This window comes from Dipodomys ordii, unplaced genomic scaffold, assembly GCF_000151885.1.
Source record: "Dipodomys ordii isolate 6190 unplaced genomic scaffold, Dord_2.0 Scaffold24, whole genome shotgun sequence".
NCBI classification, from domain to species: Eukaryota; Metazoa; Chordata; class Mammalia; order Rodentia; family Heteromyidae; genus Dipodomys; species Dipodomys ordii.
Window position 1 is genome coordinate 15,623,729 of NW_012267240.1, and position 26,288 is coordinate 15,650,016.

Below are 26,288 nucleotides of genomic sequence, written 5' to 3' on the forward strand. Positions count from 1 at the left end.
AATGTTTGGTTTTCTACCCACAAAGCAGATGCTCTTTGTACTACTTAAAATGGACAAGCTTGTGCCCACAGAGCCAAAACTCCTGGTGTTTGCCAAGAGCAGAGGAGCTCTGAAATTCTGGCAGGGGAGGAATTCCGGATGGAGTGCCTGCTGCTGCTTTCTTGGCTCTGCCAGGCTGGTGGAAGGCTGAGGCTTCTCTTGAGGCATAGACTGAAATCCCAATGGTGAAATAATTCACTGGATAGGAGTGTGGAAGGTAGAGTCCTGAGCCTCTCACTCCCAGGGTCCTCCACCCTGACCAGACAGACATAATGGAGTCTGAGAAGGAAGCTGGGGACAGAGGGAGGCCATGGATGTGTTCTCAAGGAGATGGACTCTAGCCATGCAGGGCCATTCGGAGATGGCATCTCCCACCTAGCAAGTGTCATGAGAAGAGCATTCATCAAGGCTTTTCAGGTGGCTCACCAATCTGCGGAGAGAGGGCTCAAAGCCAGGACAACCCATGAGCCATGTGCTAATAAAACTGTTCCCATGACTTCCCTGCCACGGCCCAAACCCACACCTCCTCCACGGGCCTTTGTCACAAACAAAGCACCTGCTTCTTGATGCTGCCATCCTCTTCCAGATCAAATCTAGCATGAGGACGTCAGCTTAACAAAATGATCGCTAAAGGAGGCTGAGAAAGGAGGCCATAAGGACTCATAGGAGCAACCCCAAATGGAAGAAGGCTGGTTGAAAAGATGGCCCGCTGTTCACCCTATCTCAGCCTCCATACCATCTCTTCCAGGAAGCTGTCTCCACTAACCCCCCAACCCGTAATCAGGGCCTCTGTATACAGCAGATTCCTGGAAAACCACATCCATCCATTCTGTCCCAATCATGGTCCTGCCACACCCCTTGTAAATCTTTGCACTGGGTGATGGCTGGTAAGGGCCTGAAATAGAATGATGTTCACAGTGCAGAAGGAAAGCTTGCTTCGAGATGAGTGAATACAAATCAGCAGAACTTCATGATGGGTGTGCAGGATAAGGGGTAAGAAATGACCAGAGCATTTGGGGTTTGGAAATCAGGGATCCCCATTTAGTGGACTACTCAAGACCTCTCCAGCCACAAAGAAACATGGTGCATTTTAGTGATGTTTAGATTTGGGACTACTTTTAGAGTCTCCTTTTTTTATTCTGCAAATGGAAGTGTTCATCCACTGCAGGTGGCTCATGTCTGTAATCCTACCTGCTAAGGAGGCAGAGTCAGGAAGGTTGTGCTTTGATGATAACTCAAGCAAAAAGTTAACTATGTCTTCATCTCAATCTATAAGCTAGGTCCCACTTATTATTCAAGAAGCAAGAGTGGGTGAGTATGAGGATTGTAGTCTGAGGCCCTGGGCAGAAATATGAGATCCTACCTGGGGGGGGGGGGGAACTTAAGCACAAAAGGACTGGGGGTATGGTTCAAGTAAGGCCTTGAATTCAAACCCTAGTACCACAAAAAAAAAATATTACTGGGTGTCAATGGCTCATTCCTGTAATCCTGGCTACACAGAAGTCTGAAGTCTGAAGATCACAGTTTGAAACCTGCCCAGGCAGGAAAGTCTATGAGATTCCTATCTCCAGTTATCCAGAAATGGAGCTGTGCCTCAAGTGATAGAGTGCTAGCTAGCCTTGAGTGAAAAAGCTAAGGGACAGTGCCCAGACTGGTGTAAGCCACAGTACCAGCACACACACACACCCAATGTATTAGTAAAAATTAGTACCTCCACCAGACAGAAGATTTTTCTGGTTGTCATTTAGTGGGAATAGTGTTGTTGATTTTTGATTGGATAGTCTGAGTGTTACTCTAGAAATAAATGATACCCTGGGAGTATACAAGAATTACTTATATGGACAATTTCTCTGTCCTGTCACTCAAGAAGAAAAGGCTTTAGTGAAGCAAAGGCCATCATTGCAGAACATAAAGGAGGATTCCATAGTAAAGAAATTTAAGTGGTAGAACTTCAGAGTGTGGTTTGAGTAGACTCTTTCTTTGTATGTTCGTGAGTTCTTTTTCCTCACATCTCAATGGCTTTAGCCTTCTCAGCACAGTAAAGAGAGTCAGAACCTTGTAATATCAATTGTTAGTAAATGTTACATTACCATAGAATTACGCAAGTCAACAATGTAGCCCCACAAAGCCCTTCTCAAACTCCCTCATATACTTGCAGGCAATTTTTGCTAAGTGAATATTAATGTAATCTGTGTTACTTGGGGACACAAAAGACCAAGTTAAATAAGAAACTATATGGACCAGATGCCAGTGGCTCATGTGATCCTAACTATTCAGGATGCTCAGATCAAAGCCAAGCCTTGGCAAGAAAGTCCATGAGACTCTTTTCATCAGTTAACTACCAAAAAGACAGAAGAGTAGCTGTAACTCAAATAGTAGATTGTCAGCCTTCAGCAAAAAAGCTAATGGATAGTGCCTACACCCTTAGATCAAACCCCAGTATAGGCACACAAAAAAAAGAAAGAAAACAGCCGGGCGTTGGTGGCTCATGCCTGTAATCCTAGCTACTGAGGAGGCTGAGATCTGAGGATTGCAGTTCAAAGCCAGCCTGGGCAGGAAAGTCCGTGAGACTCTGATCTCCAATAAACCACTCAGAAAACTGGAAGTAGCACTGTGGCTCAAGTAGTAGAGCACTAACCTTGAGCTGAAGAGCTGAGGGACAGCACCCAGGCCCAGAGTTCAAGCCCCATGAGAGAGAGGGGGAGAGGGAGGGAGAGGGAAAAGAAGAGGGAGAAGGATAGGGAGGGAGAGGAAGAGGGAGAGGGAGCGCCAAAGAAAGAAAGACAGGCATCCTCGGTGGCTCACGCCTGTAATCCTAGCTACTCAGGAGGCTAAGATCTGAGGATCACAGTTCAAAGCCAGCCCAGACAGAAAAGTTTCCATCAGACTCTTATCTCCAATTAACCACTCAAAACCCAGAAGTGGTCCTGTGGTTCAAAGTGGTAGAGCACTAGCCTTGAACACAAAGAGGCTCAAGGACAGCATCCAGGCCCTGACTGAGTTCAAACCCCACAACTGTTCAAAAAGAAAAAGCCAGGATGGAAGGAAAGAAGGACAGAAAGGGGGAGGGAAGAAGAAACTATATGGGTGCATGAAAATAGCACTGAGAAGAAAATTGCAGGATTTACATCCTTGATTTCCATGTTGATTTTTGTCCTCGTAGTTTTTTGCTGTTGATTTTCTCTTCCTCTCATCTGAAGTAGCCAAGTTTCATTTCTGTATCACTTAATTTCTTTCTAAAACACCTTTGGGGGGACTTATTTGGAACACATCTATAGTACCTAGACCCGGGGGTTCACTAGTGAGGGGTGTGGGGGAAGACTCTTGAATACTATGCAAGTGCTCAGCCATTGAGCTACATCCCTAGTTTGTTGGGAGTATGGAGATTGAACCCAGGGCCTTATGCATACTGAGTATGTATTCTGTCATGGGGCTGTACCCCAGGCTTAGAACTTTGAATCTAAAGGTATTAATGCCCTCTGAGTGGGGTGCCTCACGCCTCCCTGTTGTGTGATATACTTACAGCCTCCCCCACCCTTCAGGGAGCAGAGCCTAGCACATCCAGAGCTGTGACTGAGTGTGTGCAAGCACAGTGATTGCAGAAATGGAATGTCTGCCCCTTCTGCCAGGTTTGTTTTATGTATGCTCTTTATCTCCACCTATAAGTCGAGCTGTGCATTGTGGGTATCCCCAGTGTACTGATGGAGAAACTGAGGCCTGGACAGCATCAATAACTTCTCCAAGGCCACATGACTAATCCTTGGCAGAATGCGGAATACCCATGAAAGAACACCGTATTTACATGTTAAAGGGATAGAATTTATCTCTCAGAGTTTTTGTTTTGCTTTTGTGTGTGTGTGTGCTGCTACGTGACTTGAACTCTGGGCCTTGTACTCTTGATTGGCTTTTTAGCGTATAGCTAGCACCCTGCCATTTGAACCCCACCTCCAATTCAGCTCTTCTGCCAATTAATTGGAGATAAGCGTCTCTTCAACTTTTCAGCCTCAGGTAACTTCAAACAGGGATCCTCACCTCTCAGCCTCCTGAGTAGCTAGGATTGCAGGTGTGGGCCACTGGTGCTGAGCTTTCTCTCAGTTATTTGGAGTGATCGGGAAGGCATAAAAGAAGAACTCAGTAGGACATCTGCAAAGTACGAAGGGGCTGCTAGGAAATCAACAGTCCTCATCCAAGTACCCCTACTTGAGGATGTAGACCTAAGTTCTCTGCCACTTCTGACTTCTGATCAGGGTTAACAGCGGTTCTTTGTGCGTTTTCTATTTCCAGAGGTGACACTGAAGGTACACATTAGTGACGCCAGCACCCACCAGCCCATTGCAGATGCGCTCATTGAGATCTTTGCCAACCAGGTCTCCATCGCCTCGGGCACGGCGGGGACAGATGGCACCGCCTTCATCAAGTTCCAGTATAAGCTGGGTAGTCAGCTGATTGTCACCGCCACAAAGCATGCCTATGTGCCAAAGTCAGCCCCATGGAAGCCTCTCCGGTTACCTGGTAAGGCATGCTTCTTTGCTAAGACAGACTTCCTGGTGTAGGTGAGCAATGGAGGGCAGACACAGAAACAGTTTTGAAGGTGTGAGCCACTCCATCAGTGAAATCAGTGTGTTGATCCTTTGCTTTGGGTCATTTTGTTGTTATTTTTTATATCGTGTGTGTGTGTGTGTGTGTGTGTATTGTGCATGTGCATACTAGAACTAGGGCTGGAACCCAGGGCCTTGCACTCCCCCTTAGTTTTTTTCCACTCAAGGTTGGTGCTCTACCATTTGAACCACATCTTTAATTCTGTCATTTTGCTGGCTAATTGGAGATGAGTCTCATAGCTCCCCAGAAAACATCAAACCCCAATTCTCAGATCTCAGCCTCCTGAGCAGCTAGAAAGCCAGGATTATAGGCATGATCCACCAGCACCCAGCTTGGGGCCCTGTAATATACCATAGAGATGGGATCAGCATATGCCACCATCTCAGTCTCTACCTAATTATGCACACATAGTGAGTCACAGCTTTAGTTTCTTTTTCTTTTCTTTTCTGCTAGTCCTGGAGCTTGACTTCAGGCCCTGGACAGTTTCCCTGAGCTGCTTTTTGCTCAAGGCTAGTGCTCTACCACTTGAGCCAATGCCACTTCTGGCATTTTCTGTCTCTGTGATACTGAGAAATTGAACCCAGGACCTCATGCATGCTAGGCAAGCATTCTACCACTAAGCCACATTCCCAACCCCAACACAGCTTTAGTTTCTGCTCATTTCCCAGCAGTAGTGAACTTTATTCTTTGTCAGTGCCAACCAGTGGGATGAGCTCATGCTTTAGAAGGCAAGTCCCCACTCATTTCCGGGGGCTCTTCCTTGACATCCAGAGCAGTGCAGAATCATCAAGAGACCATATTTTCTTCCCCCTTCTGGTCACTCACCATTCAAAGCAGTGTGTCTACCAACCAAGACCACGCTCAGAACCTGACACAGACCCTTCATCCTCTCTTCTCACACTCCCATGTGGAGTGGAGCCCAGATCATGCTGTCTGTTGGCATCAAGATTAGTGATTAGCAAGGCTAGAGCCGAGGGTTGTGGGGAGACACAGCTGGTCCATGGGGGAGGGGAGGTATAGCTTCAAGATGGAGTGATCTGGCATCACCCTGTGGCTGAGCCCCTCTAGCTTCCATGCCCATCTCTAAATGGAACGAATACTGCCTTGTAGAATAGTTCAGATTAAGAATTAGCACACACACACACACACACAAAATTACAGTGACTGGTCAAAAACCTGTGGCATCAAGGACACTGTTAGGTAAAATATCCATGTTAGTGTTTAGCTGTAACCCCCCCCCAAAAAAAAACAGCTAGACCTGCTCCCTTGGGGATCTTAACACCTCTGAGGATAGATCTCAGTATGTAAAAGTGTTTTTCTCTCTTTCATAAAGCCCCAGCATCAATCTATACACACAGCAGGCTCTTCACATTTATTAAATACCTTCCCCGTACCAAGCAGTGTCTGAGACCACAGATCCAGAGTGCACACTTTGCCCAGGAGAGGCCCTAGTTTGCTGATGAGGTCAGCTACAGAAGCAACTTCCACCACCTGGGGTGTTTTAGTCAGGATGCTCCAGAGACATAGAACTGTTACAATTATATTTAGAGAGAAATGAGATGGGATTTATTAGAGAAATTGACTTACTCGATTACAGAGGTTGAGAAGTCCCATGGTAAATCTTCTCAAGCTAGAGAAACAGGCAAGCTAACCATATAGTTCAAGTTCAAAAGCCCCAGAATTGCATGGCGTTTGGTGGCTGACTCCTGTAATCTAGCTATTCAGGAGGCTAAGATCTGAGGATCTTAGTTTGAAGGCAGTCAGGGCAGGAAAGTCTATGAGACTCTTATCTCCAATTAATCACCAAAAAGCCGGAAGTGAAGATGTGGGACAACACCCTGGCCCTGAGTTCAAACCCCAGGACTAGCATTAAAAAAAATTTTTAAGAAGGATTTTTCTCCCTAAGGTTAAGTCCAGAGAGCCCAGAGTCTACTAGTGTGAGTTTCAGTGTTCAAAAGAAAGAGAAGCGTGAGCAAGAATTCCCCTCTTCCTGTTTAGTTAGATTAGATGTGCCCACCCACACTGAAAGCCAGTCTTCCTCACTCACTGCACCCACTCACAAACCAGTCATTTCTAACTTCCTTACAGACACACGTGGACAGCCTAGATATTCTGACCAAATGCTGAACCACCAAGATTTCCCCTTTCATCCCAAGAGCAACCAGCCCAGTGCTGGTCAAACAGTGCAATGACTGAGAACACATGATGAATTACCAACTACCTGGGCATTCCTTAATTCTGTCAAGTAGACGTACAAAATCAACCATCATACAGGATCAGTGTTCTGATAGACTTAGGGCTAGACATAACTATGGATTGCTGGGCTTAATGTGCCCAGGTCAGTGAACAGGGAATTGATTGTTGAGATCAATAGATTCCAGCACCAGAAAGTATGTGGGAAACAGATGCCAGGACTCAGGCCATTCTATCTAAGGAGCTTGGCTCAGGAATCTATGCGAACAGTCCACCCTCAACATTAGCTAACCATGGGGAAAAATGATCACTGAGTTTGGGATCTCTTCTGTGTGAACTATGGAAAGTGGATCTGATATAGAGACGACCGAGGATAACACTTAGGAAAAGTTTAAAGAAGATCAGTCTTGGGTATTTATCCAAAAGATTGCAAGTCAGGATACAATAAAGACACCTGTGCACTCATGTTCATTACCGCACTATTCACCACAGCCAAGTTATGGAAACAGCCCAGATGCCCTACAAGGGACAAATAAACAAAATGTGATATATATTATATATATGTGAGATATATATATATGGGATAGATATGTATAGATACATATATACGTGTATGTGTGTGATATATGATATATACACACATGTAAGTGCATACATTCATATTATATGTATATATATTAATGCATCAATAAGAATAATATTGCAGGGAACTTGATGGACTTAAAAATTATTAAAAAATGAAAAAAAATTATTGAAATAAGGCTCAGAGACACAAAGGGTACCTATTTTCTCTTATATGTAGAAGTCATATCTGACAAAAGCATGATATATGCAAGGCTAGATTTCTGTGGTATACTTTGCATAATTAGCAGACAGTTTTAACAAATGCATACCAGGAACCTGTAATACATTTTCTCTTAGAGGGTAGAGCTGAAGGGGAGGGCAGGGATGAATGGAGGGTGAATACAGTTGTAACACTCAATGTATGTATGTGAAGATGGAACCAGGTAATTTGAAGGGATTTGTAGGATTGGAATAGAAGAGGGAGAATGGTAGAACAGGTAACACTGATCAAGATGCTCATCAATGGACATACTGAATTGAAATTACTTTGTACAAATATCAAAAGATAATGAAAAATACATTTTAAAGAAAGAAAAGAGGGCTAGGCACCAGTGGCTTACGCCTGTAATTTTAGCTACTCAGGAGGCTGAGATCTGAGGATCGTAGTTAGAAGTCAGCCAAGGCAGGAAAGTCCATGAGACACATCTCCAGTTAACCACCAGAAAACTGGAAGTGGTGCTGTGACTCAAAATGATAGAGCACTAGCTTTGAACGAAAAAGCTCAGGGAAAGCACCAGGCCCCGAATTCAAGCCCCATAACTGACCAAATAAATAGAGGATAAACATGAGAAATACATAGCAGGCAGAATCAGAGAAACCTTGGAGAATGGCTAGGAAAGACTAAAGGGAGATTATGTAGTAGAAGAAATACCAGTAGAACTTCAGATTGGAAAGAAAGAGGTGGACTGTTTCCCGATTGAACTGGTTCAGGAGGTTAACGATACAAATATGAATAATGAAAATGGGCAGTTTAATTCTATTTATTTTTACTTTCTTAATGTGGTTATTTGAGGGGGAAAAAAGTAAACCATTTTCACACTATCCATTTTCTCCAATGAGTCAGATAATGGGACCAACATGATTTGGTAGAAAAGAATTAGGACTATGAGACTCAGGCCTGCCCACCCCTCAGCTGGCCACGCATATACATGGGCCCATCAATATGTTCTGAGCCTGGGCTTCTCACTTCTAAAAATAAAAATAATTGGCCTGAGTAATTTCCAAGGACCTTTCAAAGTGTTTGATTATTTTGTTCTGGTTGCCTTTTTAACATAAAGAAGATACTGTTCACTAGCACGTACCAGGAAGTGTGACCACAATGTAGACTGGACTTTTGGGAAAGGCCAAGTGAACTACTGTGAATATTTTTAGAAATCAAGTCTTATACTGCTCGTATTCCAGATAAGCAGGCAAGAAAGATAGAAGAACTGAGAGTCTTTTGTAAAACAGGATGGAAACTTGAAACTAAAGATGCTTTCTTTTTAAAAAAAATTGATTGTTATTATAAAGGTGATATACAAAGGGGTTACAGTTACATAAGTCAGGTAAAGAGTACATTTCTTTTTGGACCATGCCATGCCACCCCTTCCCTTGCTAAAGATGCTTTCTTTATGATACACGTGCAGTGTTTTAGTTTGTGTGAGCATTCTCCTAAGAACTTGCAATGGATTGCTTTCTCTTATCCCTAACAATAGCTTCTAGAAGATGTGGGGATCTTTATCATGGAAAGGGATATAGATAGGGGGATCTACCGAAACTCACTGTGCTTACTAAAGTGAGCATAAATATAGCTATGTGAAAAGCAAACCACTGAAGACTGCCATTTTACATCTTAATTTATTACCTTCTCCATAGCTAGTGCCCCAGCCCAGGCCTTCTGCAATTATCCAGGACTATTGCAGTGGCCTCTGCCCAGATAAATCTGCCTCTTCAACCCTCTCACTGTATTGCTGAACACTATGTCTTAAAACGCATGTGCCTGGTTAGGTTATATACATCTGCCTAGAATCCTTCAGTGGCCTTGAGGAACTGGAGACACACAGAGCCTCTTCACTGACCACATTGCCCTTATCTATCTCTACCCACCCTGGGCAGTTTGCTGTTCCCTAAAGAAGGCTGACCTTTCACTCTCTCTGAGTTGTTCATTTCTTTACCATCATTCACTTGACAAGCTTGTCTGAGATCTTAAAAAGCCCGGATGGGTCTTCTGTTCCAACAAGTCTCCTTTCCTCTCCCAGGTTGAACAAAGTTTTTCTCTACTTACCAAAATACATGGGGCTGAGGAGGTAGCTTAGTGGTAGAGCACTTGCCTAGCAAGCACAAAGCTCTGGCTTCTGTTGCCAACACCAGAAAGAAGAATAGCACCTATCTCTATGGGGTGAGGAGGCCCTGGGCACCAGTCAGCACCCTCTCTAAGTGGTTAAAAATATCATCCCCTCTGAATTCTCAGGGCTTGTCTGCTGCCTCCCACCCTTTGGGCACTCAGGAACTTGGATCTACTACTCCTGCTGCAGGAATCCCCTGCTGCTGAACACAGATACCAAGTTTTCTTCTTTGAGGGGAAAAAAAAAAAAAGCTCACCAGAACAGCTGTATGGAAAAACCAAGTTTAAAAAAGTTGCTTTTTCTGTTTGTGTGTTCATTTGTTTTAACACTGTGATGGTCACGTAACTCTCAAAGGAGAATTCAGAGGTGGTTTCAGAGCTCTCACACCAGGCAGCCTAGAAAATGCCTCCAGCTCTGGTGAGCTCTGGGAGGTAGCAGGACTCAGCACATGGAGTATGCTGCTACCTGCCTCTTTTCTGTGTGGGGACCATTGCTGGAGCATGAATTCAAGGCCTCACACTCTCGCTTGACTTTTTAACTCAAGGCTGGCACTCTACCACTTGAGTCACACCTCTGCTTCTGGCTCTTTGGTGGTTAGCTGGACATAAGAGTATCATAGACTTTACTTCCCCAAGCCAACTTTGAACCTTCAGTCCTCAGATCTCAGCCTCCTGAGTAGCTAGGATTATAGGCGTGAGACACCAATGCCTGGCCACATTCCCTTTTGAGGGTTAAAAAATAGTCCCTTTCTTGTATTTATCACTCTTTATTTTTAGTTGATTTATGTGGGTGCCTCTCCCTTTTGCTATTTTAAATAATGCCATGTGAACATTTGTGTACAAGTTTCTGTGTGACCATGTTTCATTTCTCTTGGATTTGTACCTAGGAAGGGAATTGCTGGTCTTCTGTATTTGACTATTGTAGGACAAGTAGTCACTACGTTGTATTCTTGGGGTATTTTAAAGGCCTTTTTCTAATCATATTGGAAATCAATACATTTTTCACAGACTTGAAGTCAGATAACTCAAAGAACAGAGAAAATCAGACTTTAGAATGGGACTTCGGATTTAAATGTCAAAATTCCCTTATGTCCATTTTTTCTTCCTGCAGTATTTTCTTCACTGAGCCTCGGCCTGCTTCCAGAAAGGTCTGCTACTCTGATGGTCTATGATGATATTGTCCAAATAGTATCAGGATTCCAAGGTATGTTTAATATTTAAAAGGAGAAGTAACAGTATCTCTTCGACCCACTATCACAGTCTTAAGAGGGGCCCACTTATGGTCAGATGGTGACAGCTGTGAATTTATCCACAGCTGGGGCATAATGTATATTGTCCCTACTAGAACATAGCATGTCTGATATTGAGCCAGATGATAAAGCGAATAGAATCTGATTTCTTTTTCTTTAAATGTGTGGGGGAAAAAAAGGGGCTGCCTTCCTCTGCCCGCTCCTGTGTCTCTTTCTTCTCCAAAGGAGAGATTGATTATCTCATTTGGGTCTCAGGCCAAGACTCGCCTGGACTACATTTCCTAGCAGACCTGACCACTCACAAAGGCTGATAAGAATGTGAGGGCTTTAATGTGCTTCTCCTGCCCTAGCTGTGTATGTGATCCTGCCCTGGAGTTCTGGGACTCTTAACAGAGAAGCTCCTATGGGAGATTTAACAGACCTGATCTCTTGTTGCTCTTGGGGTTAGAATTGAGAACAACACTTGTATAAAACAGTGTGTGTGTGTCTGTGTGCATGCGCATGCGTGTGCGCGCCAGTCCTGGGGCTTGAACTCAGGACCTGAGGGTTTGTGCCTCTGCTTCTTTTGCTCAAGGCTAAAGCTCTACCACTTGAGCCAGAGATCCACTTCTGGCTTCTTTGGGGGTATTTATTAGAGGTAAGAGTCTCATGGACTTTTCTGCCTGGGCCAGCTTTAAAGTATCATCCTCATATCTCAGCCTCCTGAGCAGCTAAAGATAGGAGCCACTGGTACTTCCTTGGCGTAAAACATACTTCTATGCTGAGAAGACCATTTTATTCCTTCTAAATCGTGAGTGTGAGGATGCTATTTCCTGGCATTAATTTTCATCAGGTTAATTTTTTTCAGTTCCATTGGAGGCCTCTGGTCCACAAATGTGTGGGTTCCACATACATGAATTTGACCAATTTTGAATAGAATATTATTTTAAAAAATCATATCACTCCTGAAACATGTAGATTGTCTGTCCTTGGCCCACACTTGACATTCCGTTCCTTGAACAGTCTCATGGAAATCCTCAGAATTCAGTGCTCCTTAGTTGTTAGTACTTCCAACTGCCTCACTCCAGGGGAGCCCAGCCTCCCCTAGGGTGTGAAAGGATGGAGATAGCTGCTTATTTGTCACCTCCCCTGGGGTGTCCAGGGGGCCTCTCCAACTTGACATGGATGCACAGAGCTCTCGATTAATGCTCTGTTTTCTTCTGTCTTATATATCAAACTTGGACGGGCTGAACCCTTAGAAATTATCCTTGATCCTTTTCACATTTGATTCTCCTGCTCGGCCTCCTCTCTCCATCCCTGATGCCTCTTCAGGCATCCACCCCACCCCACCCCACCCCACTCCTACGTTCCCTCCTAGCACTGCAGGAGGTTTTTAGCTGGTGATGTAATTCCCACTCTTGGCTCAACCCACACACTAGCCAAACGTCAAAGCAATCAAGTCGTTTGCTTCAATGGCTCCTCGGTGGTTTTCTCATGAATCACATCCATACTCTATTCTCAGGGCTGAATGATGGTCCCTGAGCCCAGAGTCTCTGGTGGCTGCCACTGTTCCAACCTGGTCCCAATCAGCCTCTTCTCCCTCACAGCCACCTGTGATATGCATCGAACCCACATTCCCCTTGATGAAGGCACTAAAGGAGATGTTTAAACCCTTTCCTAGCTGCTGGTCCATTGGCCAGGTATGTTCTCAGTGAGGTAGCAGGGCTTAACCTGTAGTCTCTAGAGCAATACACACATGATAGACACTCCGTTCCATTGTGACTGCCTGCCTGCTTCATGGCCGCCGCCTCAGCTTCTCACTGTCATCCGCCAGCCCTGACACCTTGCTGTCTCCTCTCAGGCCTCAGAGGGTGGTCTGTGCAGGATCTCGGAATCCCTGTCATGTGCCATCTATAAGTAGTAACCTTCTTTCCATGTTAGTAATTACATATGACCTTCCTCTCCCCTTTGTATATCTCTATGAGTCAAATATAGTTACAGAGAGCCTGGCCTTACAGCCCAAGTCATATCACATTCACGGTGCCTATGCCCGCATACCACATCTGTGCTTTCCCATTTCCTGTTTGTACTCCCAGAGCCCAGGCCCTTTTTCTGGTAGATCTCCACCTGTGTTCCTGGCTGGTGTTTGAGTTGGAAGTTTTTGCTTTAAAATATGTACAACCAAGTAGTGAATCAACCCATGGTAATGATAGCTTTTCTATAAGTTTTTAAAAGACTACTTCTTTCCTATAGATAGACTGTATCATATTTATGTAAATTCTGACCCTGTGCACCAGGAAAACAATTCTTTCATCCAGCTCGGTGGTGCTGCATAGCATGCCTGTAAATGTAATGGATGCTTCTCACAGTCAACTGCCCTTGTATTTTCAAACTGAGGAAAGTGATTATGTTGTTAGTGTTGCTTTAACTTTATAAAGTAAGTCAGGCACAGTCTTACAACAGTGAAGAGAAGTGGACCAGCCAACTGAATGGTCAGCTGGATGGCTTTTCCTCAGCAGCGAGCTGTCCCTGAAAATGTGCTCATTGTTGCAGAATGCTGGCAGATTTCTTCCAGATTGATTAGGAGGCTGGAAAGAGAGAACACTCATAAAGTGTTTTAAAGAGAGTGGTTTGTACTTTGTCAAAGAATGTATTCATTTGCAATCTTGTGGGGGATAAATCCAGAAGTAAATCGGAAGATGATAGAGGTTGGAGGAGATGAGATTTGGGAGCCGGACTGCAGTTCTGTCTCCTGGAGGCCTGGGCCTGGAAAGCTGGTGGTGGGAACTAAGGGTCAGCGAGGATACCGCAGGCTCTTCCTACTACTCTTACCAGCAGCCAGCTGGAGATCAGTAGTAGCCATCCTTGGCCAGGCTTCTTCACTGTTCGTAAGACACCCCTTTTTCTGTTCCCCACAGTAACTCCTAGAAGCTTTCTTTCACCCCAACTTCATGCCCATCCTAGCAATAAAAAAGTACCTTCTTGACAGGATTACTGGGAAGATGCGCATATACATCTATCATATACATACTATGACCACTACAATAGAAAGATATCCCTTATAAACTCTAAAGCCCCTGGTCATAGTAAATCCGTTTTAAACTCTAAAGCCTTTTACTTACAAGAGAAATGAAGCAGCCTCAGTCTATATTGGTCTATTTTTACTGTTGTTATTGTCATTGTTCTTAATTTGGTAAGTGGCAGAGATCCATTAATGGCTTTTGAGCCGAAAAAGGATATGATCAGATTGGCGTCTTTAAATAGGCAATGAGTCACGAGGTGAAATGGAAAATGGGGTAAGGCTGAGGCAGAGGGGCTAATTAGAAGCGTTGAAATAGTTGAAGTAAAAGGCTACATAGAGTAGAGGCAGAAAGGAAGGGGGAAAAAATGGTGCAAGAAAAGTTGACCAGGGACTGGGAAGGTAGCCCGGTGGTAGAGCGCTTGCCTTGCATGCCTGAGCCCTGGGTTCGATTCCTCAGCACCACATAAGCAAAAAGAAAAAAAAGCCGGGGCGCTGTGGCTCAAGTGGTAGAGCGCTAGCCTTGAGCTGAAGAGCTGAGGGACAGCGCCCAGGCCCAGAGTTCAGGCCCCATGACTGGACCCAAAAAAAAAGGATCACAGAAGAGTGTTTAAGATCTTATCTCCAAGTAACCACCAAAAACAAACAAAAAAGGCAGAGTTGGAGAAGTAGCTCAGATAATAGAGTGAAAAAGATAAGTGCCCAACAAGATCCTGTTGAGTTCAAACCCCAGAACTGACACAAAATTGAAAAGGAAGGAAGAGAAAGGATGACAAAAGAAGATTAGCCAGTCTTGGCCCTTGAGTGAATGCATAAGCTATTACACAGGGAAAAAAAATGCTGACCTAGTATCAAAAACTGGATTTTATATACATATATATATATATATATATGTACCTATATATATGTACATTTTTTGATCCATTAGAAAGAATGATATTATACCATTCACAAGGAAATGAAAAGACTTGGAAAAAATTACATTAAGTGAAGTAAGCCAGACCAAGAGAAACAAAGGTTGCCTGGCTTCCCTCATCTGTGGTAGAATGTGCCTATAAATCTATAAGTAAACACATTTGGTGCAAGTAGTTACAAATGAGTTAATTGAAGTGTAATAGACTCTATTGAGAGCTCAAATAGCATAATCTTTTAGACAGACTAAGTCAAAGCTCAACAAAATCAACACCAGAAAATGGGTACATCCCACAGGGTAGAACCAAGAGGAGAAGAGGGGTAGACAAATGAAGGAGGGAAGGGGGAAAGATGCAGTCAAGAATTCATTGTAAGCCAAGCGCCAGTGGCTCATGCCTGTAACCCTAGCTACTCAGGAGGCTGAGACCTGAGGATCACCGTTCAAAGTCAGCCCAGGCAGAAAAGTCCATGAGACTCTTATCTCCAATAAACCACTGGAAAACTGGAAGTGGCCCTGTGGCTCACGCAGTAGAGCGCTCTCCTTGAGCTGAAGAGCGCAGGGACAGCGCCCAACCCGAGTTCAAGCTCACGACCAACAACAACAAGAAAAGAATTCCTTGTATATACCACAAAGTTTAGAAAAATAAGGGAAGGGGTGAAGGGAAGATGGGTGGGAATGTTGTAGGGGGTGACAATGATCAAGGTGCATTATATTCATAAACCACTTTGTTCTATGGTATCTGCTTTGTACAACTACTTCCAGATAATTTTTTAAAATTTTTTTAAAAGAACAAAATACAAAAGGATGTTGGGATCATTAAATGGGGGTGAAAACAGATGATGGTTATGTGGTGCCAGATAGAAGTGTCTAAAAGGCAGAGGGAAGTGCAGGGGTGGAACTTACACAGGAGTCCAGGACTGTAGAGAACAGTGGCAGCCAAGGAAAGAGAGGGGCAGTGTGGCATGAGGACAGATCTTTGGAAGCATTTCATCTGGAGACAGAGAAAGAAAGCACTTGCCAGGGAGAAAGCCAGTGGATGGAGAGAACCAGAACAGTTCAGGAGCATGAATGCTGCTGAGGAGGAGGGATTTGTGGGCAGGGGTGGTAAACAGTGTGGACCATTGTGAAGAGGTCAGGGAGGATGTAGACTGAAAAGCGGTCATGGGATGTACCAACTGCGTCGTCAACTGTCAACATTTCTAACGTGTGATGGATGGAATCTGCACCCCAGGAGGCCAGATGGAAGGAGAGAAGACATTCAATTGTGGGATCAGAGAATTAAAGTCACATTTCCTGGTTCATTTTCCAACAGGAGAAGAAATGAGTGTATTCATTGGTGATGGAGGAAAACCCCGTAGGCAGCTGTGGCTGGCTATCAAAGGCAAGAACAATTGGTGGCCATGTCTTGGAACAAATAAACGAGTAGAAGTGAGGGTAAAGCCTTGGGTTGACCTTGGAGAAGAGAAAGCCAGAAAAGAAGAGGGGAGAAACAGATTTTAGGGCCCAGAGAGAGGAAGTAAGAGGCCCTATCTGGGGAATGGGGACAGAGCTTTGGTTTTGAGAAGAACCGAGGAAGTCTGAAACAGCTGCTAGAGTAGGAGAGCAGAACAGGCCGTAATGACAGGCCGGCTACTCCACCGTCCCACCTCCGTTCCCCTCCAGGCCTATGAAATCTCGGCAGCTTTAATTCATGAAGACAAACTGGACATTGCACTCAGTCCCCCAGCCCTACACAGACTCACGTAGATGTTGTTTATAACGCAGCTTAGAATAAGCTTGTACTCTTTGATACTTAAGATGTTTGGGGGGGGGGCGGGAATTTCACCAACCACAGGTTTTGTCTGTGTTCCCCTATTGTGGGGGGCGGGGCTTGTGGCATCCCTCCACAGATGACATCAGGATCATGCCAGCCACAATAACACATCAGCTCATCATTAGACATCTCCTTTTCTCACCGTATGTGCGTGCCTCCACTGAGCCACCACATACAGACCCGGGACATCTGGCCAGTGACCAAATTTCTCTGCACAGCCAGTAACCAGTGGCTCGTGCCTATAATCTTAGCTACCCTGGAGGCTGTGACCTGGTAGTCACAGTTCAAAGCTAGCCTGAGTGGATAACTTTGGAAGAGTCTTTTCTCCAGTTAATCAGGAAAAAGCTGGAGATACCAGCATGGCTTAACTGGTAGATTGCCAGCTATGAGTGAAAAAGCTGAGCAAGACTGCACAGCCCTGAAGTGAAGCCTCAGTACTAACACACACACACACACACACACACACACACACACGATAAGGATGTGATAGGGGAGAGGTACCGTGGAAGGAAGGAGGAAACAGAAACATCCCCCACCAAAGTACGTGCAGTATACATGGAAATAAATGAGACAGACAAAGGAGAGAGAAGGATGAGCAAATAAATGGACAAACAAACAAAACCAACTGAAATGAGACATCTGAGCCCTTAAACCTTGGTGGTTTCCTGGATCCCAGGCTTGCCCCATCAGGCTAGGCTGATGGCATGTTCTAGGTTCAGTCTGAGTCTCCCACTTTCCATAGGCTCCCTCCTCCTTGGTCTAGTCTACAGGTTTCTGTCTCTAGATGCAAAGGAGTTTATAGATCTCAACCTTCTGTCCCACTGGTCTATGAATTGGCCTGGAGGGACACGTGTGGCCCCTCTGTTCTGGGATGACTGACCTGTACTCTGCCTTCTGTCTTGACCCACACAAAGCCCACCCAGGTCCCTCTTCATCCTGTTACTTCTAGACATTCTTTCTTTATGCCTACTGAGTTCTTTTGCTTTCTACAATGGGAAAACCGGGCTGCTACACAGTGAATATTATATGAATAACACACCGGGATTGTTTGTTTAGACTTAAAGCACTAGAAAAAGTGTAGTTCCTCATAATTGAACAGAATTGCTGGAGGCCAGTGACTCCTGCCTATAATCCTAGCTACTCAGGAGTCTGAAATCTGAGGGTAGCGGTTCAAAGCCAGCCCAGGCAACAAAGTCCAGAAGACTCATCTCCAGTAAACTACTCAAAAAAGCAAGAAGTGGAAACGTGGTGTAAGTATAGCACTGTCTTGGGGGTATGGGGGGGGGAACAGCTCAGAGACAGGGCCCAGACCCTGAGTTCAAGCCCCAATATTGGAAGAAAAAAAAGAATATAAGGAGTACTGCTGTTAACTTCTTCCCTCCCTTTTTCCCTCCCCCTCTCTTTCTCTCTCTCTCTCTCCCTCCATACCTTCCTTCCTCCCTCCCTTTCCTTCTTTCTTGCTTTTGTGCTGGTACTGGGGTTTGAACTCAAGGCCTGAATGCTGGCCCTTAGCTTTTTTGCTCAAGGCAGGAGTTCTACTATTGTAGTTACACTTCCACTTCTAGCTTCTTTGTGGTTAATTGGAGATAAGCATCTCATGGACTTTCCTACCCAAGCTAGCTTTGAACTGTGATCCTCAGATTTTAGCCTTCTGAGTAGCTAGGATAGGCATGAGCCACAGGTACCTAGCTGCTGTTGGGTTCTTGTGTCTCATTCTTTCCAGGTCTGCACATCTAATCACCCTGTTCCAATTCAGTGTAGCTGGTGGAGTTAAAGGGAGATGAAAGATAGATTTATAGCAGGATCAATACACGTCTCTTACTTTGTATCAAGAGATTACCCTCCCCTGTTTCATTTACATGGACATAACTAACATGTGATCCAATCTATAGGCAAATGCTGGGCAGTGAAAAGATGCTTACAAATACAACTTGAGGTGGAGAGGAAGGCTTTTGTGGGGGTTTTTTGGTGAAAAACCTAAATAACATCCTGTGTCAAAACAAATGTGACAACGGGCTATTATTTCTCGCCCCATAATAATATCTTGTCACTGTTTTGTGTCCTGGAGGAATGAAGGATGGGAGGAGGGGGAAGGAACCTAGAGAAGTACTTCTTGGCTGTACTTTCTCTGAAATGGAAATGGCTCCTTGGGGAAGGTAACTCACAAGTTCATCCTTGCAGGCGCCCGGCCACAGCCTCGTGTCCATTTCCAGAGGAGAGCCCTAAGGTTGCCTGAGAATGCCAGCTACAGTGACTTGACGGCCTTCCTCACAGCCGCCAGCTCCCCCTCCGAGGTGGACAGCTTTCCCTATTTGAGAGGATTGGATGGAAATGGAACAGGTAATTCAGATCTCTTCTCTTTCCAGGTGGGACTTCCAGGTTTTTGTTGGTTTGTTTTATGCCACTAATGGGGCTTGAACTCAAGGACTGGGCACTGTCCCTGAGCTTTTGGCTCAAGGCTCATACATGACCACTTGAGCCGCAGTTCTACTTCTAGGTTTTGAGGGGTGGTTAATTGGGAGACAAGAATCTCACAGACTTTCCTGCCCAGGGCTGGCTTTGAACCACCATCCTCAGATCTCAGCCTCCTAAGTAGCTAGGATTACAGGCATGAACCAGCAGCCCACCAGGCTTAGGTTTTATTCTTTATATGTGGATTTGAGATATGGCTGGTACTGATAGGATAGAATGGAGGAAGAGTCCTGAAGTTGCGGAAAAAAGAACTCTTCCTGCAAGTTCAACTATACCGACATTGTCCCATTCCAGCCATGCATCTGGGAATTCAGTCTACACACACTGCAGAACTGCATCTCAGCAAGTCAGTCTCCTTGAGCCTCTACTCTGTTATCCACAGCAAAAGAGAGGCCAGAGGAGGCCCTTCAAGCAGCAGACAGGGGGCTTCCTGGGATTGCCAAAGAATGGGCAAGAATTCATTGGGAATCTTCTGGCAAATGTCTACGTCAAGCTTTGTCACTGTCACTGTTCTGTCATGGCATGTAAAGCTACAAGAGCAGAGAAAGCAAAAATCAGCAGCCAGAAAATAGGTGCTAATGCCTCATCAGAAAAACACTGCAGATGTATGCACGCCATCTGACTGGACTCAAGCCCAGGAGCATGGTTCTCAGGAGCATTGGGTGATTTCATAGTTTCCAGTCTTCCTGGTGCAGAAGTGCCAGGATTTTGCAGTTCGATGTCTTTTTTTTTCTCCTCTGTTCCCTTTTCTGTCTCCCACATTAGACTCAGCATAAAATGAAAAGCCAGACACTGTTTAGGGTTAAATTCTGCTAGGTAAGTTACTGTATTTTCCAACGACAATTTTATTATTTTTTTTCTTCCAGGATTTTACATGAGCTGATGATTCTGACGGGGGTGGGGGAGGGGAGGAAAGGAAGGCAGGGGAGAAGAAGAAAAAAAACACATTTTTTAACCTGAAATACCTGGTTCACTTTATAGCATGTTAATAAATTACAGATTAGAGATTAAAGTGACCTGGTGATTTCTTACTCACTTTTCTTCCCTCAGGCAGTATTTTTTTTAAATTTGGTGCCAGTCCTGGGGCATGAACTTAGAGCCTCAAGCTCTTGCTTAGCTGTTTCTCAGCAGGCTGGTGTTCTACCACTTGAGCTCTACCTCACTTCCTGCTTTTTGCTAGTTAATTGGAGATAAGAATCTCTCTAGTTTGCTGCCTATGCTGGCTTCAAACCTTGACCCTCAGATCTCAGCTTCCTCAGTAGCTAGGATTATAAGGGTGAGCCACCGGTACCTGCCTGAAATGCTTATTTGAGAGATGTTTCTTTCTTTTTTGTGTGCTAATAACATGATTAATATGTCAGTCATTTGCTGTCGGTTAGTTGAATGGTAGCCATCCTTAGCAAACATTCTTGGGGGAAACCTTGATTTGTGCTTTAAATATGTAAGCATCATTTCTGGGGGGGTGAGGGGCGGTGAAGTCCAATTTGAGGTCATTGTAGCTGTCATTAAGACAAAATGGAGCACAAGCCTAAACTCCAACTCAGAGGGACATCTTCATTCCTTGGAGCTCATTGTTTTTTTCTGTGTCTCACTTCCAACAGCTCTTGAATAAATTATGAAATCAGAGACAACTAGGCGATAAAGAACACAAAGACACTGAACTAATTGATTTTTTTAGAGTTTATTTTATTTTAAGCTCATTTTATTTCAGAGGGAAGAGAGAAGGTCTTTAGATGGTGGCATAAACTTCTTTTTGACTGAAATAACTGACAAATTGCCTTAAGAAGGATCTGACCTCTTCTGAGACTTAACAGAAAAAGTGTCCCGTGGTTACACGGACCGTGGAGCTGCCTACCAGTCCTGAAGCTCATCACATTGGTGCTGGCCTCCAATCCTAGTTGGCCTCCAGTCACTTGCCTCCGATTTTATAAAAGGCATCTACGAAGTTTAGGCTGAGGACAGCTAGGACCAAACACGTCTTTGTGAGGTGATAGGTCAAGACTAGAGATTAACAAAGGTGGGCAGGAACCATGTGGACCATGAAGGAGATTGGAAAGGAAAGGGGTTTCCTTGGAGCATCTGAAGGACAGTTGCATCTAGTTCATAGGGAGGCTGAGTTGTAGGTAAAGAAATGTAGCCACACAGAGATTTCAGATACTTCCAGCCCATCTGCTCTAGCATCATACTCTTTCCTGTTGTTAAGAGAACAGAACTGCTTGCTCTGTGCCATTCCTGTGGGGTCATAATGAAATGGCTTCTAATCAGAGCTCCACAGAGACAGAGGGGTGCGTCCTTTCTTGCAACCCCTAAAAGTTGGATGAAGGTTGATGATCCTTTCATCTAAAATGCTTAGGGTCAGAAGTGGTTATAGATTTTTCAGAGCATGTTAGGTTTGGGGAAGATTTGCAAAGATTTACATCATGACACTTGGAAAGTTACAGACTCCTGAAGCATTTTGGATTTCAGATTTGGGGATCAGGAGATGCTTCTCCTGATGCTACAGTGCAAAGCCAAACTTTACCCCAGATGGCTGAGCAGCACCATATGGAATTGGTCAGACACCTAAGATGAAACCACTTGTCTTCTTGGTGGGTTACAGTGGTACCTTCCCCTCCCCACTGATTTGGCCTAAGAACTGTCTTTGTTTGGATATAAAGGGCCCTCAATGTGGGTGGGACCAGAGGGAAAGCCTAGTTATGTATAGAACTCAGTATTTTGTGCAGAATTAGAAACTCTTAACAAAGTAGAGGGAAAATAGTCCTTAAAGTCTGAATCATTACAGAATAGAAGAAGTGGCAAGGATGGAGGAAGAAAGGCTGAGTAGGAGCAGGAATTTAGAGGAGCACTGAAGAAGAAAAGAACCCTCCAGAAAATGGGTGATTATCTGCCATGTCTTAAGATAGCTAGAGAATTTTTTTTTGGAAAGAAGATCTCCCTATGAAGCCCAGGTTGGCCTTGAACTGATGACCCCCCTGTCTCAGTCTCCCAAGTGCTGAGATTATCCACCATCACACCTGTCTCCAGCTAGAGAACTTTTGAAAGCACCTAGTGTCCATTGTCTTCAAGTCATACATTTATTTCTACAATGCTCACTTACTTCTGAACGTCTATGGCAGAAAGAATTTGTGTCTGTACTCTCAAGGCATCTTGCCACCTTCCTTAGTAGTAAAGATAAGAACAACAACCTCAAAGAAGCAGAGTAACTGGCCAGATGCCACATAGGTAGATGGTACTCTAACACCATCTCCCTGGGTAGAATCATGACAGGGGAGAGTGGATAAGTCTTAAGGAGGACAGAGATGTGCCATGTCTCGTGTTATCTATGCCACCTACCCCTTGCTTCTCAGACATACGTTCTGCAAAGGACTTGATGGACGAAAACAGCCCTCCTGGCCAAATGTGGTAGTGCATCCCAGCTATACAGGAAGTGTAGATAGAAAGGTCGAAGCCTGAAGCTGGTTCAGGCAAAAAGCACTCAAAACTTATCTGAGAAGTAATTGAAGCCAAAAGAGCCAGATCCCTCGCCTAACGTAGGCAAGGCCCTGAGTTCAAGTCTAGTACCACCAGAAAGAAAGGAAGGGAAGGAGGGTGAAAAGAAAGGGCAGCAGACAGGGAGAGACGGAAGAACAAGAGGAAGGGAGGGGCAAAAGGAGGGAGGGAATAAGGAAAGAAAGGAAGAAAGAGAAACTTTGTGAAGGCTTTAGCCAGTAAATCATTGCTGAAATTCCAAAACTTATTAGATTTGTTTTTAATCTATCTAAACTGAGATCAGGTAGATAAGTAAATATATAACTAACTAAGAAATCATAGATTGGAGCCAGGCATAGTGGTGTAGGCCTATAATCCCAGCACTCAGAAGGCTGAGACAGGAGAATAAAATGTTTCAGATTAGCTTGGCTACTTGATGAGACACTGTCTCCAAAAGAAAAAGGTAATAAAATCCTAAAGATTGTATTCTAATGTAGCTTAACTTTTTTTAAAATCAATGGATATTTTTACCATTTTGTTCAGGGAAAGGTAAAAAATCTGACAGAATGTCTTGTATGTCATTTTATCTCACTAGAGAAAAATCTAAAGTGGATTGCTTAAGTGTATAAAGCATTCTCTAACTTATCTATAGACAGTCATTAAATCTCAGGCTTGGATGAAAGGTCTCTAATGGAGAGTAATTGAGATATCAAATTCCTTTTTAACAGACCAAAATAACAATGGCAACTGAAATAACTCATAAATATTTCAAGCCCAAGTTTCATTATACTTTTTGGCACAAGTAAATGAATATGTTGAAGTAATCCTTAAAGAAATTCAGTACTTTAAAAAAAAATCTCAAATACATTTAGTTTAATACTGGGAATGTATCTCAATGGTAGAGTATTTGTCTGTGTTCCTCAGCATGGCCCGGGGTTCCATTCCCAGCACTGTAAAAAATAAAATAAAATATATTTTTTTACCAGGCACCAGTGATCCATGCATATAAATATAACTACTCAGAAGGCTGGGAGCTGAGGATTGCAATTTGAAGCCAGCCTGCACAGGAAAGTCCATGAGACTCATCTCCAGTTAACCACCAAAAAGCCAAAAGTAGAATTGTGGCTCAAGTGGTAAAGTTCCAGCCTTGAGAAAAATAAAAAGTTAAAAAAAAAAAAAAGCTAAGGCACAGAGCTCAGGCCTTGAGTTCAAGCCCAAGTACTGGCACCAAACAATAAAGTAATTAAATAAATAAAACATTTAGTTTCACGATAGTGATCTGTTATTTGACGTACGTTACACATATTATAAACATATTGTCCTGGGCTTATTTTAGGTAGAAGTTATTTTCAGTAACTTCCACCTACGCGTTCATTTCACATTCCAGGAAAGGCTTCCCCTCTCCTTTGGAAGCAAAGCAAGCATGATAGTTATGGGTAGACAGGCCGGAATCTAGCATGAGATACCCCTTCAGACAGCTGTCCTGATTGTCCTTGCTGAACCTATTCCTTTATAAAATGGGGATTTCATGTGCCTAGTGAGCTTGTGTTGAAGATTGCTGATGTGAAGGACCCACTACAGACCCTGGGCTGTACACAGTAAGCGGCAGCCGTGACTTATGTTCCAAAAAGGATCTTTATAGTCGCAGGCACTATATGTCCACATGATGGGGGGATAAAAAAAAAACACCTTTCCCTTCTAGGAAACAGCACCAGGTATGATCTGACTCCAGTCACCGCTGTCAGCGTGCACCTGCTCAGCAGTAACGGGACTCCAGTGCTGGTGGACGGCCCCATCTATGTCTCCGTGCCTTTGACCACGCAGAGCAGTCTGAGACACAATGCTTATGTTGCAGCATGGCGTTTTGATCAGAAACTGGGTAAGCAAGAGTCCTCAGGCTCTGGCTTTGGAGTTTGATGTTTATGTTGTTGAGTTTGGGGTTTGGGTTTATGTACATTTCAGCTAATTCCCTTGAAGAGAATCATTGAAGGTGATAAGAGCTAACATTGGTTCTCTTTATATCCATCCTTTTCTTTACAAGGTTAAATGAGCCTGGTCACATGGTCTTTTTGTTTGTTGAAAGGGGGGGAAATATTTGCCAACGTTGTGCAGAACAAATAAAAATGACCCATGATACTACCACCTAGAGAGAAGCAATGATATATTTTGAATTCTAGACATGTCACCATGCTCATATGCATTTGTTACCAATTTCTGTCCAACTAATGAACCAAAAATGTTGTAGCTTCAAACAACAGTGAATATCTCCTGTCTTGCCGTGTGAGGGGGTTGTGAATCCAGGCCCAACTGTGCTGCTAGATTGGAATCAAGGGTTCCCCAAAAGGTTGCAGGGAAGATGTCAGCCAGGGTTCTGGTCATCTCTAGGGAGGGTCAGCTGTGCTTTAGGACTCACGTAGCTACAGGCTACTCTCCGTTCCTCTCCAGCTGTTGCACAAAGGCTTTAAGTCCTTATCACGTCATACTATCCGCAGAGAAGCTCATCACATGGCTGCTTCCTTTTCTCTGGGCCAGTCAGCCGAGAGAAAATAAAAAATGTAAAAGCACAAATGCATTGATTTTTACCAGAGACACATTGGTTAGATGGGTTGTAGTATGGTGTTAACATATCCTGCACGAAGGAAGACAGGCCCTCTATTGCTTGTGTGTATTCTCGATGACTTAAAAATTTAGGGGTGCTTGGTGGTCTTGGTCATAGTGACTCAAGAGGGAATGTGTACATGAATCTCGGAACCCAAGATTTCCGAAAGCGAAAGGAGATGGATAAAGAAGGGAGAGGAAGTACAAAGGAGAAAAGAAACACCATACCTTTGCTTCCCAAAATGCCTGAGTTCTGCAACTTAAAATCTTGAACTCCCTCCTTGGGTGCATCTTGGATGCCCAATCATGGATGCTCATATATTGTGACTCTCTTCATTGGGAATTGGTCTTCCCAGTGGGCCCCAATCATATGTTGGGTCCATGCTCTGAAAAGGAAGTCGAACCTAAGTTTAAAGTGCAGGGACTGGAATCCCAGCTCTGCCGCCTTTGGCTATGGGGCCAAGCCGCTTATCCCTTCTGCACCAGTTTCCTTGCTGTGTATTTCGACGATAATCATGCCTGCTGTAGTTAGAAGCCTATTAAGATTCTACAGAAAAGCAGAATCAATAAGATTGAAGAGGGGAAGGCAGAGACAGAGGTTTTAAGGAATTGGCTCACACATTTGAGAAAGCGTAGCAAATCCAAAATTGCAAGATGAGCCAGCAGACGAGCGATCCCAAGAAGAATTGATGTTGCGATTTGAATCCAAAGACAATCCAATGGCAGAATTTCCTCCTGCTTAAGGGATTTCATTCTTTCTCTGTCTCGAGGCCTTCAACTGACTGGATAAGGCTCATCCCCGTTATGGAGGATGATCTGTCTCCCTCAAGGTCTCCTGATTTAAATGTTCATCTTACCCCAAAACTACCTTCATAGCACCATCCAGATGTTTGATTAGCTGTCAAGGAGCCATAGTCTAACCTATCAGACATATACAATTCACTATCCTAAGAAAAAATGAACCTGTATTTGTAAAGGTGCTTGCATCAATGCCCAAA

General features: G+C 44.1%; 1 protein-coding gene across 1 annotated transcript in view; it reads left to right on the forward strand.

Annotated features, from left to right (window-relative positions):
* Positions 1–919: 919 nt before the first annotated feature.
* Positions 920–26,288, forward strand: part of Fam171a1 (family with sequence similarity 171, member A1) — a 46,530-nt gene continuing 21,161 nt past the window's right edge. Inside the window, exons 1-5 of the mRNA XM_013014603.1 lie at positions 920–926; positions 4,324–4,551; positions 10,890–10,982; positions 18,934–19,092; positions 24,395–24,571. Coding sequence (XP_012870057.1) covers positions 920–926; positions 4,324–4,551; positions 10,890–10,982; positions 18,934–19,092; positions 24,395–24,571 — 664 coding nt within the window. The remainder of the gene's footprint in view (positions 927–4,323; positions 4,552–10,889; positions 10,983–18,933; positions 19,093–24,394; positions 24,572–26,288) is intronic.